General features: G+C 43.7%; 2 protein-coding genes across 2 annotated transcripts in view; both read left to right on the top strand.

The window, feature by feature from the left end:
• SERPINA9 (serpin peptidase inhibitor, clade A (alpha-1 antiproteinase, antitrypsin), member 9) overlaps positions 1-6,006 on the top strand; it is a 10,015-nt gene extending 4,009 nt beyond the window's left edge. Inside the window, exons 3-4 of the mRNA XM_006839622.1 lie at positions 2,607-2,754; positions 5,797-6,006. Of these exons, the coding sequence (XP_006839685.1) occupies positions 2,607-2,754; positions 5,797-6,006 (358 nt within the window). The remainder of the gene's footprint in view (positions 1-2,606; positions 2,755-5,796) is intronic.
• A 9,574-nt stretch (positions 6,007-15,580) lies between these two features.
• SERPINA11 (serpin peptidase inhibitor, clade A (alpha-1 antiproteinase, antitrypsin), member 11) overlaps positions 15,581-21,271 on the top strand; it is a 13,595-nt gene continuing 7,904 nt past the window's right edge. Inside the window, exon 1 of the mRNA XM_006839548.1 lies at positions 15,581-16,205. Coding sequence (XP_006839611.1) covers positions 15,581-16,205 — 625 coding nt within the window. The remainder of the gene's footprint in view (positions 16,206-21,271) is intronic.

The following is a 21,271-nucleotide window of genomic DNA, read 5'->3' on the forward strand; positions in this document are numbered from 1 at the left end:
GTCCAGGTACAGATTCCTCATGAGCACAATTAAGTTGTTCCGGAATGCTCATACTTCGCAATGTTGTCCATAGCTTGTCATGATCCACACAATCGAAAGCTTTGTGTGGTCAATAAAGCACAGGTAAACAAACATTTTTCTGATCTTCTCTGCTTTCAGCCAAGATCCATCGGACATCAGCAATGATATCTCTTGTTCCACGGCCTCTTCTGAGTCTGGCTTGAAACTCTGGAAGTTCTCTGTCAATACATGCTTGCAGCCATTTCTGTATTACTTTTAGTAAAACTTTACTCGCATGGGATATAAAATATATTGTCCGAAGATTTCTGCTTTCTATTGGGTCACCTCTCTTTGGAATGGGCATAAATACGGATCTCTTCCAATCAGTCGGCCAGATAGTTGTCTTCCAAATTTCTTGGCATAGATAAGTGAGTGCCTCCTGTGCTGCCTCACTTTCTTGAAAGATTTCAATTTTTAGTCCATCAATTCCTAGTGCCTTGTTCTTTGTCAATTCCTTCATTCAATGTCGAGACTTATTGTTGTTATTGTTGTCATGTGTCGTGGAGTAGGTTCCAACTCATAGCGACCCTGTACAGGGTTTCCAAGGCTGTAAAACTTTACAGGAGCAGAAAGCCTCGTCTTTCTCCCATGGAACAACTGGTAGTTTTGAACTGCTGACCTTGCAGTTCGCAGCCCAATTCGTAACCACTACACTACCAGAGGACTTTTTCTACAGAGGAAGCAGCATTGTGAAGATGCTAAGCAGGATGTGCTCAGGGGATGTTTAGGTGCTGCAAGGAGTCTTTAGTTTTCAGGGCTGGGAGCAGTGCAGGAAGGCTGTTGGACCCAGACAGCAGAAGACCCTGGAGAAGATGGAGAAACCAAGCCAGGACAGGAGGTAGTCATAGGCAGGAGAGAGTTGCCATTGGGCTATAGGGATTAATGTCAGAGGATAACTGGAAAGAGTCCATCCAATACTTCTGTGACTCACTAAGTACGTAAAACTAAGTTGTGGTTAGGTGCCATAGCGTTGGTTGCAACTCATAGTGACTCCACATACAACAGAACAAAACCCTGCCCAGTCCTGAGCCATCCTCACAACCATTGCTATGTATGATCCATTGTTGCCGCCATTGTGCCAATCCATCTCATCAAAGGTCGTTGTCTTCTTTGCTGGTCCTCTACTTTATCAAGTATGATGTCCTTCTCCAAGGACTGGTACCTCCTGAGACTATGTTCAAAGTATGTGACAAAGTCATCCTTGCTCCTGAGGAGCATTTTGGCTAGTCTTCTTCCAAGACATATTTGTTCTTCTGGTGTATTCAATATTCCTCATCAACACCATGATTCAAAGGCATCTGTCCTTCTTTGAGCTTCCTTATTCATTGTCCTGCTTTTGCATGCTTATGAGGTGACTGAAAATACTATGACTTGGGTCAAACACACCTTAGTCCTCAAATGGACGTCTTTGTTTTTTAATATTTTTAAGAGGTCTTTGTGGTAGCTTTTCCCTCTTGTAATATGTCATTTGATATCTTGGTCTCATGGGTGTTGGTTGTGGATCCAAGTAAAATGAAATCTTTAATAGCTTTAATCTTTTCTCTGTTTGTCACGATGTTGCTTATTAATCCATTTATGAGTTATGACTTTTGTTTTCATTATGTTAAAGTGTAATCCATACCAAAGATTGTAGTCTGATCTTCATCAGTAACTATTTCAAGTCCAGAAACTACGTTATTGTCTTTACAATGGAACTAAAGTTAATGAATGTGCCGGAATCAATGTCTGGCACATATAAGGGCTCAATAAATGTAGTTGCTTACTCTTGACTCAGGAGAACCACTGAAGAGAAGGAAGAATGTGTGTCGAAATCTAGGGCTGTGCTCTCCAATATAGAGACCAGCGACCACAGGTAGTTATTTAAATTCAGATTAATTAAAATGAAATAAAATGAAAATTTTACATGCTCACCAGCCAGAGGTAGAAAGCACAGCTTTATACGATTTCCAACAGTGCAGGAAGCTCTATTACTGTTCAAGAGAATGGACGGGGTTTATCTTGGGAAATGGGAACCCATGGATGGTACAAATGATTAAGCACTTAGGTACTAACCAAAGGGTCCTCAGAACAAAGTCCTGGTGGTCTAATTACAACAGATCATGGTCATTGAAAATGCTATGGAATACAGTTCTACTCTGGCATACATGGGGTTGCAATCCTTTGGAATCTATTCAATGAAAACTGGTTTAGGGTTGGGTTTTGTTTGTTTTGGTCTTGGGAAGGGCTGCTGAGGAGATATTCTGGGCTGGAGATGGTAGGTCTTCTGTAACTTTGCCCAGTATCATCCTTTGGCCTCGGCCAAGGGCTCCCACATTCAGGCCACCATCCAAACTCTGAACTCTACCTCACTGGGGAACCCCTTCATCATCTGCTTAGTCAAGAGTGTTATTTCCAGAACAACTTGGGCTGTATGTCTTGGATGTGTTGACCTCTTTAGCAACAATCAGCAATGCTTGAGGAAGAAGAGTCTCTAGAAACACCACATGGAGGCAGAGAGGGAGATGCCATGGACTCTGACGTCACCTTTTCCATTTACTTCTCCACAGGTTGGTAGAGATATTCATGCCAAAGTTTTCCATTTCTGCCTCTTATGACCTGGGGACCATCCTCCCAAAGATGGGCATCAAGGATGCCTTCAATAACAACGCGGATTTTTCTGGAATCACAAAGAAACACTCCCTGTGGGTTTCCAAAGTGAGTTGGTAACTGAGATTATTTCTACAGAGTCTGAGTTGGGAAGACTCGGGGAGACTGGTTAACTGTGTGCCCTCGTCCCATTGATAAAACAGGCTAACTGTGTGTTCTAATCCCACTGATGAGACCAGTGAACTGTGTGCTCACTACCCATTGACAAGGAACCCGAGGTTCAGAGAAGTGAAATGACTCCTCTCTAAGTAGCAATAGGATTGAATCTGTGCCTGTGGCTTTATGGCCACCTGACTTTCGGTACTAAGTCACCTGCCTCAACCCAGAAGCAGTTTCAAGCTTTTCTTCAGCCTGAAAGTGCCCGTGACACTTACCTCCTTTCGCAAATGCCGACCTGGCATTTGACGTCACTTCCTTCCTCCTTGAAGGCGAGATCTTCACACCGAGGTTATCCTGTGGCTACTCATGGTCTTCTGCACCCTGAGGATGTGCTATGTTTGATCTGCAATGGTCAAAATGATGACAGCTTTTAAAAAGAGGCAGCCTTTTAAAATTAGACATTGGACCTAAAAATCTGGATTTTAGGAAGCAAATCACTGAGTCCCGCTCCTACATAGTGACAAGGAGCCCAAATCCTACCCAGCAGCAATCACCTAGGCTGAGCTGGGCACCTCTTCACCAGACTGTGGGCTGCCTCTGAAGCCCCTACTCTTAAAAGAGATCTCCTCATCTCACTGGGGTTACCTGTCTGACCTTTATCTTCATAGGAAGTTCGGATCCCTGTCCTGTCCTAAACATTTTGATATCACTAGGGACCCTGAAGGACACTGACCTCACTGGGCTGCAGGGGAGGAATGCAGAGGAATTCCACAGGAATATGTTGAATGTAATGGGTCTTTCTCTATGTGTTTTAGGACTTCTACTGTGGTGCTGTATGATAAGCACTGGACTGCAAGGTTGTTTTGAACTGCAAGGCCTGTGCTTCAAACTCCCCAGCTACTCCTCAGGAACCCTATATAAGGTCGCTATGAGTCAGAGCAAGTTCTATGGCATTTGTGCTGTGGCCTAATGTGTCCAACTGCAAAGTCGTTTGAACTGCAAGATCGGTGGTTCAAGCTCATCAGCTGCTCCTTGGAAACCCTATACAGGGTCTCTATGGGTCGGAATCGACTCGATGGCACTTAACAACAACAACAACTATTACTTAGTTACATAGAGTTGTGATAACAGAAACACCAGAAGGGGTGGCATTAAAGAACAGAAGTTTTTTTCCTCACAGTTTAAGAAGCCAGAAGTCTGAATTCAGAATGTCAGTTCTAGGGGACAGCTTGTCCTGCGTGTGTTGTGTCTTTTAGTTGCTCTAGCCTCCTTTGGTTCCTTGGCCGTATCCCTATGGCATCTCTCTTTCCCCCTTTGTGCTTGCTTATCTCTGTCTATGCTGCACTTTGTGACACTCAGAGGTGATTAGTGTCAGGATCCACCTTACACTGATAGCAAAGAAAAGTCCTATTTCCAAACAGGATTGCATCCACAGACATATGGGTTTGGATTCCAACACATATTTTGGTGAACGCCCAAGAAAATACTTATTCAAGCATATGAACAGCAATGTTGCATTTTGAAGGCATTCATGGCCCCCTAGAGTGTAGGAACATGTTAAGACTTTACCCTAAAAGATGAGGAAGGAATCCAACATTAGCATTGCCTAGGCTATGTCCCAAGGATCTCTGGTAGTGTAGTGGTTACGAATTGGACTGCTAACCTCAAGGTTGGCAGTCTGAAACTACCAGCTGTTCCGCGGGAGAAAGATGAGGCTTTCTGATCCCGTAAAGATTTACAGCCTCAGAAACCCTGTGCAGGGTCGCTATGAGTCGGAACCGACTCCACGGCACATAACAACAACAAAAACAAGGCTATGTCCAGGCATGCAATGATCTTAGCAACTGCTACTGTTAACAAATCCTGAAGCACTTGCTATTTATGGTGTCAGTTTAGTCACCCAATAACCCTGGGTGATACATGCTATTATCACCACCCTGTTGAGAGATTTGGACTCCGAAGCTCACAGTACCTAAAGGCACCAAAATGTGGCAGACCTGGGCTCAAACTCAGGTCTTTCTAGTCTGCATTTGCAGTCATTCAACTCCATTCTTTCTTTTGTTTATTTTTCCCCCTAAAACGAGATTTGTATCAAATACTAGTCCTTCATGGAACAATTGAAGCTCAGCTTTTCCTGTGGCTGCCAATTCTGCTGCCTTAGAAGGAAAGGGGAATATTTCTAAGTTCAACAGCATGCAGGTTAAACGTGTTGCACCTAGCTTCCTATCACCTTCTACTTCAGCCATAAAGTATAACATCCTCTGTCCCAAACATGACTGGAATTTTCTGGTGCAGTTCCTTTAGAAGGGTGCATCCAATTTCCTGAAATGCCCCTTTCTATCACTATGATTGCAATCACTACCCATTCTAAGTACAATTTGAACATCTTCTTCCTTTTAACATTTTAAATTTCACTTTCTGTTGCTGTTTAGAATATCTATATATACCATATGCCTGTCCAGCACTTTGCACATGTACAATCCAGTGACATAAATTCCATTCTTCAACTTCCTTTTCCGAGGTGTTCCTCTCCCGTTCACATAAACTCACTGCCCACTAACATTCCCAACAAATATTTCGAGTTGCTGTTATCACTTTAGTTGCTTATTTTGTTGTTGTTAAGTGCTGTCGAGTTAGGTCTGATTCATAGCAACCCTGTATAGGGTTTCTGAGGAGCAGCTGGTGAGCTTGAACCACCAACCTTGAGGTTCAAATTGACCTTGCAAAAGAGTGCTTATGCGACAACACCACATCAGGACTCATTGGTTGTTCATAGGATGATCCTAAAAGAGCTCTATGTTCAAGGCAGACATTCCATTCAGTTTGAAAAGGCCAACTGACCAGTTGTACCAACAGTTGTAGCAAACAAGCATCTGGCCTATGTAATCTTGAGTCTCCTCCCGAGGTAGGAGGCACCATCCCATGCAGAGCACCCATACTTGGATCAGCCCCTCCAGAGTTTGCTAATATTCATTGTGTTTTCCTTGACAGGCCACCCACAAGGCAATGCTGGACATTAGTGAGGTGGGCACAGAGGCAGCAGCAGTGACAGACACCAGGCTCACGGTCCGGTCAAAGGAAAAGCCCTCCCAGGATATTCCTGTCATCGCCTTCAATAAACCCTTCATGATGCTTATCACAACACCAGACTCTAATAATATTAACTTAATAGCAAAAATTGTCAACACCACGAAATCCTAGCAAGCATGTTCATTACCAGGAGTGCCACTGATGAGGCTCAGTCATCAGCCAGGCAGTAGGGACCCTGGTCACCATCCAAAATTGTTGTCACCTCCTATCTGTAACTTTTCCTTCAATCTTTCCCAGGTACCTCGCTTCATTGGAAGATGGCTGACCTGTTTAATGTCTGAAGTTCTGAAGTGGTGGAAACAGTTAAGTGTTTGGCTGTCTACTAATAAAAAGTTTGGAAATTTGAATCCACTTAGAGGAGCCTCAGAAGAAATACCTGGTGATCTACCTGTAAAAGGTCACAATCATGGAAAATGCCATGGAGCCCAGTTCTGCTCTGACACACATGGGGCTCCTTGAGTTGAAATCAATTCTACGTCCTTAGGTTTTGTAGTGTTTTGTTTATTTGTTTGTTTGGCATTTGGTCTGAGAACAGGAAGATGTAGGGCAAACACATCACTGGCTGAATTAGTGGTAAATTCAGTTATCTTAGAAGGTGAGCTCAGTGTCTTGTATAAGAAACTGACAACCAGACTCCAGGGTCATTACCTGTAAATGGCTTTTCTGCTGACCTATGGCTTCATTCATTCACTCTATAAATTCACTCACTCATTCACTCTATAAATACTTCTTGAACACCTAACATGTGCTAAGAGATGGAGGTGCAGGTGCTAAAGGTGTTGAACATAATGATGAGCTTCTTGCATTCTACATGGAGGAGACAGACAACCTCTACAACCATTAAACCCAAGCTAGCATCAGCCATGATTGGGACCCATTGCAAGAGTGCTGGGAAGAAACAGGAAAGGAGGACTGGAAGGAAGCCATGGGAGGGCAAAGCCTGCCAATCAGAAGGAGAAGGCACACCGGAGGAACAAGGGGCCCAGGTGGCTGCAGCAGAAGGAGGGGCAGATGAGCACATGATCAGATGGGTGGCCAAGTCCAGATGGTAGGGGGCAGTGGAGTCATGCATTTCTCCAGCAGGAAAATGGCTTCATTGAAGGGGGGTGAGCATCTCTCTGAGTGCTCTGGGTTGGTTTCATCTGTGTTCCTCAGTTTGATCACCTTCCTGACTCTGACAATGACATACACACTTTCACACCCACAATGTGCACACTCACATTGCACACACAGACACACATGTTCACACATTCACATTCCAGCACACTCACACAGGCACACACATGTTCAGACATTCACACCTACAAGTGTGCATGCTCACATATTCACACACAGACACACATTCACACTCACACGTGTGCATGCACATAAATGCTCATACAGCTGCACAAATGGCCACACATTCACACACACATACATGTTCATACAATCGCAACCGCATTGTGCATACTTACACATGCATAGATATACACATGTTCACATATTCACACCCACATGTGTGCACACTCACACACGTACATGTAGACGCATACATATTCACACCCACGTGTGTGCATGTGAACACATGCACATACAGATGCACACATTCACACTCACACATGTGCACACTCACACATGCACATACAGATGTACACATGTTCACAAATTCACACCCACATGTGTGAAGTCACGCATACACATACAGAAATACATGTTCACACATTCAGACCCACACATGTGCATACTTACACATGCACATACAGGTGCACACATGTACATCCCACATGTGTGCACACTCATTTATGTAATGCAGACATACTCATGTTCACACATTCACACCCACACATGTGCATACTCACGTATGCAACACAGACACACATATATTCGCACATTCACACCCACATGTGTATACACTCACACATGTACATATAGATGCACACATGTTCACAATCCACACCCACATTTGTGCACATACACACATACACACACACACACGTTCACATTAATACCCACACATGTCTACACTCACATATTCACATACAGATGTACACATGTTCACACATTCACACTCAGGCACACTCACATATGTACATACAGACATATACATGTTCACAATCCATATCCACATGTGTGCACACTCACATATATGCATACAGATTCACCCATATTCACACACTCACACACATGCACTCTAAAATATACACACTCACTTGCACACAATCCTCTCATGCATGCTCTCTTATTCCTATACATGTGCACACACACACACACACACGTACTCACACAGACCCACACAGTTGCATACACACTCACACTTTCACACACTCACACTGTCACATCTACAAATACTCTTACACACTCTCATTGACACACATACACACACTCATACATATACATACACCCTCATAGACTCACACAGACTTACACTGACAACCCCCCCACCCCCCAGGACTCTCAGCCTCTTCCCTCTGATTGCAAGTAACCGTGCTCTGGCTCCTCCCTGTGAGCCCTAAGAGCCACTGTCTGTGTTGTGGACTTCAAGGTCACAGCAATCCGTGCCCCTAGAGCTGTGCCCACCCTGCTTCCCCTGCCCTCTCTGTCTACCTGCTCTTCTCCCCGTGCCTACCATCAACAAGGGCAGCCCATGTAGCACCTAGCCACTATGAATACCCTTTCCTGGGTCCCTGGAAATGCCCAGGGCCTCAAGGGGTGTTCCCAGACAGAGAGGAATTCTGATGCAGAGCTGGGGGCAGGCAGCTTCAGGTGAATCTAACCCATTTTATCTAACAAACAAAGGTAAACCCCAGCCCTGGCCACAGGGACACTTTATGGAAGGAGACCAGACACCAGGCTGCCAGGGGGCTCTTCATACCAAGCCGTGTATCGTACGCTGCTCTCTGGGACCCCATTAAAGCCACAGTGAGAACTCAGTCATCTCTTCTTCTGAGGAACACACTCGGCGGGATGGTTCTGTCCACAGTGCCCCGAGCAGACAGGGCATCTGACAGACCTGGATGTGAAGACTCTTTCCAATCACTAATTCTTTCAGATAGTCATGGGGAGTCTCACATAGTCAGGATGGGGGCTATCAGCCCCCTCCCACACAACCACGCTTCTAGGTGCAAGCTATAATGAACATGTGTCTCAGGTAGATTCTGTTTGTAAGACCAGGCACAAGGTGGTCATAGATCAGGTTCTGAAAGCTCGGGGAGGCCGCTGCCCTCTGCCCCTCAGGTAGCCGTCCTTTACAATTCAGGAAAGTGTCACTCAAGGCGCAAGGGGCCATATTGGAAGGGCTGATTCTACTGACCTTCTAATCAGAGCCAGATGAACAAACCTACACACACATGCAATCTAAACAAACAAACCCGAAACCCAGGCTTGGAATCTAGAGTCCAGAGCTATGTCACAGGCTGCTCAAACAAGGACAAAGGTGATTGGGTAATACTTCTATCCAAATGTTCTATCTTTGTGAACACCAGGCAGTGGAAAAATCACTTTTTTCTTTTTTTTTCTTTTCAAAGTTCTCCATTAAGCTTATTAAGCAAGTCTTTCCTGCTGATTCTTGATCAAGCTAGGCAGACTTGGAGCCTGGGCTTCTGAGGAGAATCTTCTGAATGGGAACATGCTTCCCTTGTAGAGTCTTATCCTGGTCAGGGTTGCTCAGTTGTTGTGAAAGACCAGCCCCTAGAAGACCAATAAAAATATCACCACCTCACTTGAATCTGTGCTAAACCATTTTAAAATACATCATAGACAACCTGTGAGCATATTTTCTGTATGGGTGTTGGTTTGAAAGGTCCTGTAGACAGATCTCGGTGTGCCCCACCACCTGGTCATCAGTTACCCATGAGTCTGGCTGTCTGCAGCATCTCAGTGAACTGAGTTCTGCCTGGGGACCGGATGCTGTTCTCAGAGAACCAACCCTGCCTCTCTGCATGCAGAGTTCCCAGGAGTGGTCTGAGCCACTTCAGTGTGATGTTCGATACGACCTTGCACTGACCAGGCTAGAAAGTGTTTCACTGGCATGATAAATTGGCATCAACTCAATGGCAGTGGGTTTGATTTAGGGGGTGTGGGTGGGGCACCAGCTCGAGTAAATCCTTTGGAATCTTGTCATCTTGACTGGCATTCCTGTCCCCAGGGAACAGATGCACAGGTAGAAATGACAGCTGGTGATGTGACCATAGGGACCTCGTGTCCATGACAGCTACACAGCATGGAGACAGGAGCAAAAAGGATGGGCCAAGCTCAGGAAGGATGGTTGCAAGAAGATCTCCAACCCTAGCTCCCAAAACAGGACTGAAAGCCCAACTCCACAATCTCCCAGCTATGGAACCTTCATCTCCTAACCCTGCTACATTCACCTCTCTCTGGGTCACTGTCTTCCTCTGAATCTGAAGTGGTAATACCCACTTCAGTTGGCTTGGCTGTGAGTAAACACACAAATAGTACTTAAGTACCCAGTGAATACACTATCACCCATCTGTCAGTTTGCTCCGTTAGGATGATTTCAGTGTTATAAGTCCTGGTGTGGTGCTATGGGTTAATGCACCAGACTGCAAAGCCATTTGAACTGCAAGGTCGGCAGTTCAAGCTCACCAGCTGCTCCTCGGAAACCCTGTACAGGGTCGCTATGAGTCAGAACTGACTTGACGACACTTCACAACCCTGATGTGATGCTGTGGGGTAAAGCACTGGACTGCAAGGTCGGTTTGAATCACAACGTCGGTGATTCAAACTCATAAAATTGGAAACCCTATATGGGGTCGCTATGAGTCAGAAAAGGCTCAACGGCACTTAACAACAACAATAACAACAAATGATGCCAGAAGCCATACCATGGCTATTTCAAATACCAGCAGATTCGTTCCTGGTGGGCAGATTTCAGCACAGCTTCAGACTAAGAAAGACTAAGAAGAAAGGCCTGGTGATCTGCTCCTGAAAATAAGTCCATGAAACTCCTATGGGTGACAGTAGAATATTGTCTGACGTAGTAAAGGAAGATGAGCCCCATGCTTAGGGTGTCCTCAAGAGTTGAGCTGATTCGATGACCACCAACAACAACCACAAATGAATGTTAGTCATCAGTGTTACTGTTCTTACTGTAAGCACCATCAGGAAAGATTTAGAACAACAATGTCCCTTTCTAGCTCACTCAGCAGCTGGGGGTCTGGAAGAAATAACAGCCTTCCCAAAGTATGCTCAGTGAGGGTCACAAGCTCAGCCCACTCAGAACCAGCTACAAGTGCGAGCTCCAGCCATCAGTTTGCACACAAAACAGGTCCCAAAGTCCAGCTGTCAAATTAAATACTGCAAGGCAGATTGCTTCAAACCCATAAGCAACACCTCTCTGAGGTTGTTATTGCTCTTAGGTGGCATCCAGTTGGTTCTGATTCATAACGACTTTATGTACATAGAACAAAACAGTGCCCGGTCCTGCACCATCCTTACAATTGTCATTACGTTTGAGTCCATTGCTGCTGCCAGTATGCCAATCCATCTCGTTGGGGATCTTTCTCTTTTTCACTGACCATCCACTTTACCAAGCATGATGTCCTTCTCCAGGGACCGGTCCCTCCTGATAATATTCAAAATATGAGAGATGAAGTCTGTCCATCCTGGCTTCTAAGGAGCATTCTGTTTATACTTCTTCCAACACAGATTTGTTTGTTCTTCTGGCAGTCCATGGTAAAAAACTTAAAAAGACCTTTTATGTCCATATAAATATTAAGATCAGCCCATCAATTTCCACGAAAGAAGCTTGTTGAGAGTTTGATCATCATTGAACCTACTGATCAATTTGGGGGGAACTTTCTTAACAATAGGGAGCCTTCCAATACATGGACATGGAACTTCTCTCCATTTATTTAAATGTTTGAATTTCTCTCAGCAGTGTTGTATAGCGTTAACTGTAGACATCTTGCACTTCCATTGTTGTTAAATTTCTTTATAAAAGAACCTATCTCTTGTTATTTTATGGTATTGTGAATAGAATTGGTTTCTTGATTTCTTTTTCAGACTAATTCTTGCTAGCACTGGGCTGCTAACCATAAGGTCAGTAGCTCAAACCCACCAGCCACTCATTGGAACCCCGATATAGGGCCACTATGAGTCAGAACGGACTCAACAGTCTTTAACAACAAGAAGTCCATAGGTGAAGAATTGGTTTTGGTATATTGATCTTGTCCCCTGCCAACTTGCTGCACAGTGTGACTGTGGAGTCAGATGCCTCTTGCAGTCCTGCCCCATCCCCACTTCCTGAGTTTCTTAACCTCACAGAGCTTCTGTATCCCAAGCATACACCAACATCTTAATTGTGAGGGTCATCAATAAAGAACAGAAAGCAGCGGGAATCATATTGTGATCTCATCAATAATAGAAGACCCTCAAGCTGAGCTTGCTCTAGACTCACAACGCATTTGTGGGCTTGTAGGACAGACAGGCAGACAGGACAGCTACTGTGGAAAAAAAAATCCTTTCTTGTTTGCTGGTCACTGTCTCCAAACCAGTTCCAGGAATTGACCTCACAAATATTGGCCAGGCTGCTGGATCTACAAATGCCATTTTCCTGTGGGTGGAAAGAGATGTGGAGCTGAAGACCTAGAGCCCTCATAGCCGTGCTGTGAGTACTAACGCGTGTCATCCATAGTGCCAGAGAAGAAGGCAGGGGCAGCACTGACCATTTCTCTCTCTCTCTCTGGCTTTGAGGGGCAGGGGTGGGAGAAATGAATCCCTAAAAGGAAAAATGCACAGAGTCACTGCCTCCAAGTTCTGAAGTAGGAACTTCAAGTTTTCAATCCGTTTTTATGGAAAACTTGACCTTCAAGAATTTTGAGACAGGGACTCCAAATATTCTTGGCAGTTAGGCAGGAAAACAGAACAGTATGACCCCAAACAAGACAGTAGTTATGTTGTAGCTAACTTGCTAGAAATTCTGTGTTCTGAAAAATGTCATGCTTAAGAGCCATGGTCTGGAGTTTGAATCTTGCCTCTGCCACTTACCAGATGTTTGTTCGGACTCCGGTTCCTCGTATGTGAAGCAGCGATAAGCCTACTTCTTAAGGTTCCTCCACCACCAATTGAAATCTAGTTTTCTCCAGCTCATGATGACCCCATGGGTGTCACATTAGAACAGTGCTCCATAGGATTTCAGTGGCTGAATTTTTGGAAGTAAATTTCCAAATCTTCTTTCAAGCACCTCTAGATGAACTCAACCGTTAAGCTAGCATCTACTATTTCACCATTTACAACATCCAGGGATCCTTTAAGGTTCTTACCAAGATGAAATAAACTGACATAGAGCACCATTTCTCAGTAGGGGATGGCTGGCCTTTGGCAGAGTCCCTGTTCAATGCATGTGGCTGTTTTGCACTATCTGTTTGCATCTCAGACCGTCACTCACTAGACACCAGTGGCATCCTCCACAGAGATAATCCAAACCCCCGCCACACCCCCTCTCACACACATATACACACACTTGTGTATTTGTAAACACCTCTAGTTGGGAACCACTGATGCAATGTATGTAATATCCCTGACACGTAATAAACACCTAATACAGGAGGGATGTGACAATTAATGGTGTCCTTCATTAGCCTCAGATTCTGAAAAGGGAATTAAGAAATGAACTGGACGTAATTACATTTGGCTTCCGTAGAAGAGGAAGAAAACTGGGCTCAAGCACCTTGCATGTGCCTGCAAGTGTGTATATTATATGTAGTGCCATCCTCAAGGGACCCCATGAAGTAGATGTTGTCATTTGCATTTGAGAATAGGAACACTGAGGTTAACATGAATGTCAGTTACACAGTGAGTAACCAGTGGCACCTTGAGTCCAACCCAGGGCCCTGGACTTATAACTCCATCCTGCTTTAAGAAATACACACGAGCCTGTTTCTGCAAACCTGGCAATCTTTAAGCTGTGTTAGGGTAGAAAATAGTGCTGAATTCAATGAAATTTTAAAAATTAATCAAAAGTAATTTCATCACAGCTTTATTTTTTTTTAGTTTACCCAGGAACAAATCTTTTTTTTTTTTTTTCTTTGCTTTCTTTTTTTAAATGGTTCTGCATCTTCCAAATCCTTTCTCCAAGGAAAAGCCCAGAAATGGTCACTGGGTCTTGTTGGTGGTAGTGTGTGTGTGTGTGTGTGTGTGTGTGTGTGGCCTTGGGACATCACCTCCAGTTCTTTGACCAGCAAATGCATTTCAATATCACAAGCAGTGAGGCTGCACATGTCCCTCCTGCCAACTGCTGGTTTGATGGAGCCTATAAGAGTCCCCACAAGCTATAAGCCATGTGCACACATTCAACCTCTCCCACCTACCCCAGGGCTTTAACTTGATCCAGAGGTTGCTGGTTTGAGCAAAGAGCTTTAAAAGTGTGCAGACACACAGACCATCAGAGAAGGCCAACAACAGGGAATGGGGCAGTGAGAGGGCTAGTTTGGATGGGGGCAGAAGGACACAGAGAGCATCACTCTTGAGAAGGGTGTGGTGACAGTGTGAACATATGTCCCTGGGGAGACCTGGAAGGAAATAAGGACACTAGGCTTGACAGCAAGGCAGGACAATCCTTAAGAGAACCGGAGCTACACCCCTGGCCTGAGGCAAGGGGTCCCCCTGGTCCTGAACCACTTTGACCTCTAGAGGTAGACAGCAGTCTCATCTCACACATTTTCTAACTGAAGAAACAAAAGCACAGGGCTATCTTCCCCAAACCCCTGCATCAATTAGGATCTTGGGTTCAGCTATTATATGTGACAAGAGAGATTCAAATGAACAGAGAGCAGATAGAGACGAAGCCATAGCTGTCACCTCTCCTCCCAGGCTCCACTGACCCCATGCTTTGCCACCCCTTAAAGGTTGTTCTCATCAGCATGGCCCCAATGGCTAATCATCACAGGCTCATTCCAACTAATGGAAGACCATGGGCAAGGAAGCATGCCTCTTCCTTTGCGTTGCATCCACCACCCTCTCTTCTAGGTATTAAGAGCATCCTTGTCTGACCACACCTAGCTACAAAAGAGTCCAGTATCATTCATTGCCACAGTTTCCTGAACATTTATTCAATGGATTCCTTCTCAAATTGCAATGACATTTGTCATTGTATATTGTCATATACAAGTATTAGCTCATTTCATTATGGAGTGTCATCCCAACTACACTCTAAGATCTATGAGGTCAGGGATTATGTTCATCTCCTTTCCCCACTGCAAACTGAGTATCTACTACAGACAGATCCTTGAAAGGAGATGAACCATTCAAGGAATGACTAGGAATAAAGATGAACAAAGCAAAAGAGAGGAAGGAGAAGTTATTCTGCCTTGCAGAGCTTCCATTTCTCATTTTATAAAACAGAGTTGTTCATGATTCTGCCTCCTTTTAGTGATAGAGGGAGAAAAGGAAGTTTGAAGGAAAGTAGATGGGAGGGAAGATTGATGGAAGAAAGGGAGATTAGATTATGGAAGCTTTTATAGTCCAGAGTCTTTTTCTTGATTTATCAATATGTACAGCACATAAAGGACTACAGTTCTAATTGTAACCAGGGTCCTAACCATTCACCTACCATGTTGTCCTCTGCAGGATTCTCCCATGGTGCCCTTGTGGGATATGGTATGAATGGTGATGTGTACTGTGTAAGCAATGGGAACCATAGAGTTCTGTATGCAAGGAAGTTACATGTCCACCATCTTGTTTTCAGAGGATGGGGCCAGCTTGGCTCTGGCTGCTGGGAACAGGAGTGTTGGCCTTTTCTGCACATGGAGATAAGAATTTGAGGGCGCCTCAAGTCGCCCATGACCAACTCTCAGAGCCAGCCCCCGCCTACCACAAAATCACGCCCACCATCACCAAGTTTGCTTTGCATTTATATAAGCAGATGGCAGCAGATAACCCCGGAAACATCTTCTTCTCCCCAGTGAGTATCTTCACCACTCTGGCCCTACTCTCTCTTGGGACCCAGGCTGACACCCAAACTCAGATCCTTGAGGGCCTGGGCTTCAACCTCACTGAGACACCAGAAGCCGACCTCCACCGTGGCTTCCAGAGTCTTCTCCAGAGTCTGGACTTGCCCAACCCCAAACTTGAACTAAAAGTAGGCAACTCCCTTTTCCTGGACAAGCAGTTCAAACCTCAGCAACGGTTTCTAGACAGCATCAAGGAGCTGTACGGTGTGTTAGCCTTTTCAGCTAACTTCACGGATTCCCCTGGGATGTGGAGGCAGATCAGTGAATATGTGAGAAAGCAGACGTATGGACAAGTGCCAGACTGCCTGCAAGAGTTCAACCAAGACACACTCATGGTCCTCTTGAATTTCATCTTCTTCAAAGGTGAGGGCTTTCATGGGTGTGTTTATTGTCACCTCCGCCCGTAGGAGGCTAGAGACTGGTCCTCTGAGTCTCAGGGGTCTGGACTGCACGCTCTGAGGAAGGGACCTCTTTTCCTCCCTCCTTCCTATATCCATTTCTTCTCTTATTTCTCTCTTTCTTACTTTGCATTATTATTTTGTTTCCTCCAAACAAATACCACTTCAAATGTTTAAAGTCCCATGGAATGCAAAGAACTGTTTTCTGTACCCCCTCGAGCCACCATCCTTAGCCCAGCTCCCAAAAGACCTCTGGGCTGTTTCTTCTAGTAGACTCCTCCCTCTAGACTTAATTACAATTACTCTTGACATTCTCCCTCTACCATTGTTATATTCTTTTTTTTTTTTTTAAGTACATTCAATCTTTCTTTTAATATTCTATTTTTTAGAAAAAAATAGTCTATTGTTTTATATTATGATATATGAGGAGGCTGTAAAAATTCTGTGGAAAAAAATACACTATCTTTTCATTTGTATTTGAGATATACAGAGAATATATTTTTTTTAATGATAAAGACACTCTCCCACCAAAAACTAATAACAATTTATTTTATCATTTGCTTTAGTTATTCTTTTTTCCTAAATTTTTTACTGTGAATTGAGTGAAGGTTTACAGACAAGATCATCAGTTTGACATTCAACAAATCATACACTTTGTTTCATCTCAATGATTGCAATCCCCTCCCTGAAACAACAGTCCTGCTTCCTCCCTGTAGTTCTTAGGTTCATTCCAACCACCTTCCCATCTCTTCTAAACTTTGTCGTTAGGGAAAATGTTGCCTTTTTAATTTTGAATAATTTAGGTTGTTTTTAAAGCTTTTCTTGTGAATTGAGTGAGTAAAGGGTTACTGGGCAGATTGTTAGTTTTACACCCTCCATGCACCATCAGTTAACAGTATTTATCTCTAGGACTTTTTTTTTTTATGTACACATGCCACATTGAAACTCTATATTTGTTTAAATGTCCAAAGGGCACATTTTTCAGTTCAAATCTTTTTTAAGCCTTCCCTGCTTCCTTTCCCTTCCTCCCATTCCCACCCCAAAGGCAGCTCATCTTAGGACTAGTGTGTGTCCTTCCTTCCTACCTATGTGTCTGCTCCATTAACACACATATGTCTTCCTGAAGCACAGGAAATACTGTTTATGCATCGAACAGTTGTACACAAATACTATTTTATCGTATATCCTATTGTGCACATTTCTTTATATGACGGTTGTTGTTGCAGGTGAGTCTGCACATATGGTAACTTTACATATAACAGGACAAACAACGCTCCTCCTCCCCCACCATTGTGCACCATCTTCAGGATTGTGGGGGTGTCGGGGTCTACTGTTACAGCTGTGTGTCTGTCCTCACTGAGCACTGCCTTTGCCTCTGTTGACCCTCTTCTTTATCAAACATGGAGGCCCATGTATGGATCGTAAAACATGGACTTTTTCCTGTGGTTGACTCCTTCCACTCCTGGTCTTGGGAATGTGGTGAGCTTTCCTATTTCATGACTCTCCAGAGTCGAACACAAGGTCAAGTACATTTTAGGTGTTTGCTAAATGATCCCTGGTAGTGCAGTAGGTTAGGCATTGGACTGCTAACTGGAAGTTGGTGGTTTGAGACCACTGGCTGCTCCATAAGAGAACAAGAGAGTCATCCCTAGACTACTGGGCAGAGTTTTGTAACTCATCCTCCCCAGGTGGGGATAGTCCTGGCCACTAGCATAGAGCTCCATTGAGGGCACAGACCTGAGTTTCATCCACTGCTCTGAGAAGACATTAAACACCTCTCCCTAAAGTCTGTATCTGACTCGGACAAACTGGAGACCAGATGGCCTCAGTTCCAGCTCAGATACCAACTTCCTTCTCTGTTTCTGTAACTTTTCTTTCTTGGTTTTGTACTTAGACTTTTGTTTAATTTCCCCAATATTTTATCCATTGTTCATTAAGTTTTTAACCAAGAAAAACATTTTTCGATCTCTGCTGCTGACCAGAAGTCTTAAGGGCCTGATTCTTATCCCTCTTTGATTCTCCGGAGTTGACCATAGGACCAAGTACATTTTAGATGTTTGCTGAAATGATCCCTGGTAGCGCACTAGGTAAGGTGCTCTGGTAATATAGTGAGTTATAAGTTGAGCTGATAACCACAAGGTCAGCAGTTTGAATCTACCAGATGCTCTGTGGAAGAAAGATGAGGCTTTCTTAGATAAGATTCACAGCCTCGAAAACCCTATATCGGATCGCTATGAGTTGGAATAGCCTCCACAGCACATAACCACCAGCCAGTACAGTGGGTTAAATGTTGTGCTGTTAACTAAGGGTTGATGGTTCGAACCTACCAGATACTCCTTAAGAGAAAGATGTTTCAGCTTCAGAAACCTAATGGGGCAGTTCTTCTCTGTCCTCTAGGGTCACCGTGAGTCCAAATAGACTTGAGAGTGGTGGACACATTCAAAGGAATTATTTCAAGTTAAATTTAGGTCTCATGTCTGAGACCTCTAGAAATGTTATCCATTCACTCAGTCAAGAACACAGATGAAATAATGACTACATTTTAAGGCTAATCTGTAGGTAAGTGTTAGAATAAGACAGCTTTTTACCACCCTGACAGAGTAGTTCCCAGTCCGCTGGGATTGCAAATAAGAGGCAATTACAGTTGAGTGGAATGTCGGTGCTCTGCTTGAGTAGGTACAGGCACCATGGAGTTCTCAAAAGAAACACCTGTCCACACTGGAGGAATGAGGAAGGTTTCCTAGAAGAGGAGACATCTAGGCTGAGACATGAAGAGTAAAGAGGATGTATGAGGCAGAGGCTGTGGGGAAGGCGGGAGAAGAAAGTTCAGGTTGGAAAACTCCCTTGTGTAAAGGCCCAAGAAAAGAGGTCCTAAGACTGAAATTGAAAGATAACCCACGAACAGTCTAGTCTGCTCGCTGGTGACCACCCTGGTCTACCTGTGAGTGGAAGTGGGGGAAATGCAGCAATGAAGATCTGGGCAGAGTTTGGCCATGTTCCATTCACACCCGTTGACCTTAAGATGAGAGTAAGAAGAGGAAGGGCTGGCTGATCATAAGTTTAATTGTTATGTGAACTCCTGAACCCATGGACACTGGCCTAACCTCTGGGGACTAGAGCTGAGAGTGAAGCTGCCAGCTGGTCTAAAGTGGGAGGAGGCATGGAGAACTCCCAAACTTGTAGACAGTATCTATTTGATCTAGCTTGGATGGCTATCTGACCAGAACTCAACCAGATGAAGATAAAGATGCTTGATACTGTGAGCAGGTGTAAATTGCTACAATTTGATGAACTGGACCCTTGCTTACAGATGCAGTTGCTAAAAAATTCCAACTGAAATGCAAGGATTCTTCCTATTAAGAATCAAGACTGTTTCCTCAGTGCACTGAGGAAAGAGACGGGCAATTTAGACATTGACTGATAGGGACAGGCAATTTAGACATTGACTATCAAAAACGGGGGGCTAGAAAGGCACAAAGTGGTTTGCTTACAAGCTTCATGATTGTGCTTCACTTTAGAACGAGGGGGTAATGTAGAATCTCCACTGAATAGTTTTCCTCTTTTCCAGATGGATCTGGTGAAAGTAGATGGGGGCTGATGGTGACAAGATTTTATGAGCCAATTGTGATTAATTTTTATCAGATTAGTTCCAATTATCTCAGCTGTAATTGTAGAAGATGTGTGACGAACGTGGGGTGTAGTTTATCTTTCATTGTAGGAACACAAGTCCCCAGGACCATCAAGTAGGAAGAACATGAGTGGAGTGTGAAATCCCTACCTCGAAAGGCAGCAATAGCAGAGACGGTGGCAGAGACAATGGCATGGAGAGACAGAGCAACTGTGAACTCTAGGTCCATGGACTGAGAAAGGCTGTGTGTCTGCAGGCAGGAGGCTGGCTTACAAAATATGCCCTTTGGCTATTTTAAAGTAAAATATAAATTTTGTTTTGTGTGTGTGCATCAAATATTTTGCTTTGTTGATTTGTGAAAAATAAGATGTAAAAGGGAAGCCACAGGGAGGAAGCAGAGTAACTATTTTTTCAAAGAAGGAACTGTAATTGTTTAGATGAAACAACACGTATGATTGATTGAAGTAAAGCTGATGATCTTGTCTGTTAATCTTCACTCAAGTCATAATACAAAGTTTAAAAAAGAACACATTTGATGCATTAGACACTAATGACCAAAGACCATAATAGTTGTGGAATGACATCAACAACATTAAACAGGAAGAAAGCAAAAGGTCATTAAGGGGTTCTTGGTGTCTCGTGACTGATTGCCCCAAGGTTTACCCTCAATAAAAGCAGTTGAAGCCAAATATATATATATTTCCCATGTTGTTAACAACATGGGCAAAATATTGAGTATCAAAAGGAGATAGAAGGAATATACACAGTCACTCTACCAAAAAGAAATGGTTGCACATGATCAAGAGCCAATGATACAAAGTCTAAGGTGCACTGAAGGCATTGACAGATAACAAGGCACCAGGAATTGATGGACTAAAACTGAAATCTTTTGACAAATTGACAAAGCACTGGAGGCACTCACTCATCTATACCAAGAAATTTGGAAGACAACTAACTGGCAAACTGATAGGAAGAGATCCATATCTGTGCCCATTCCAAAGAGAAGTGACCCAACAGAATATGGAAATCATTGAACAGTATCATTAATATCACATGCAAGTAAAATTTTGCTTAAGATAATTCAAAAATGGTTGCAACAGTACACTAACAAGAAACTGTCAAAAATTCAAGATGGATTCAAAAGAGGATGTGGAACTAGACATATCATTACTGGCATCGGATGGCTCTTGACGAAAAGCAAAGAATACCAGAAAGTCATTTACCTGTGCTTTATTGACTATGCAAAGATTTTCCACTGTGTGAATCATGACAAACTATAGACAGCATTGTGAAAAATGAGTATTCCAGAACATTTCATTGTGCTCATAAGGAACCTGTACATAGACTAAGTGGCAGTCTTTCAAACAGAACAAGGAGACACTGAATGGTTTAAAATCAGCAAA

This window comes from Chrysochloris asiatica, unplaced genomic scaffold (genome assembly GCF_000296735.1).
Source record: "Chrysochloris asiatica unplaced genomic scaffold, ChrAsi1.0 scaffold00025, whole genome shotgun sequence".
NCBI lineage: Eukaryota > Metazoa > Chordata > Mammalia > Afrosoricida > Chrysochloridae > Chrysochloris > Chrysochloris asiatica.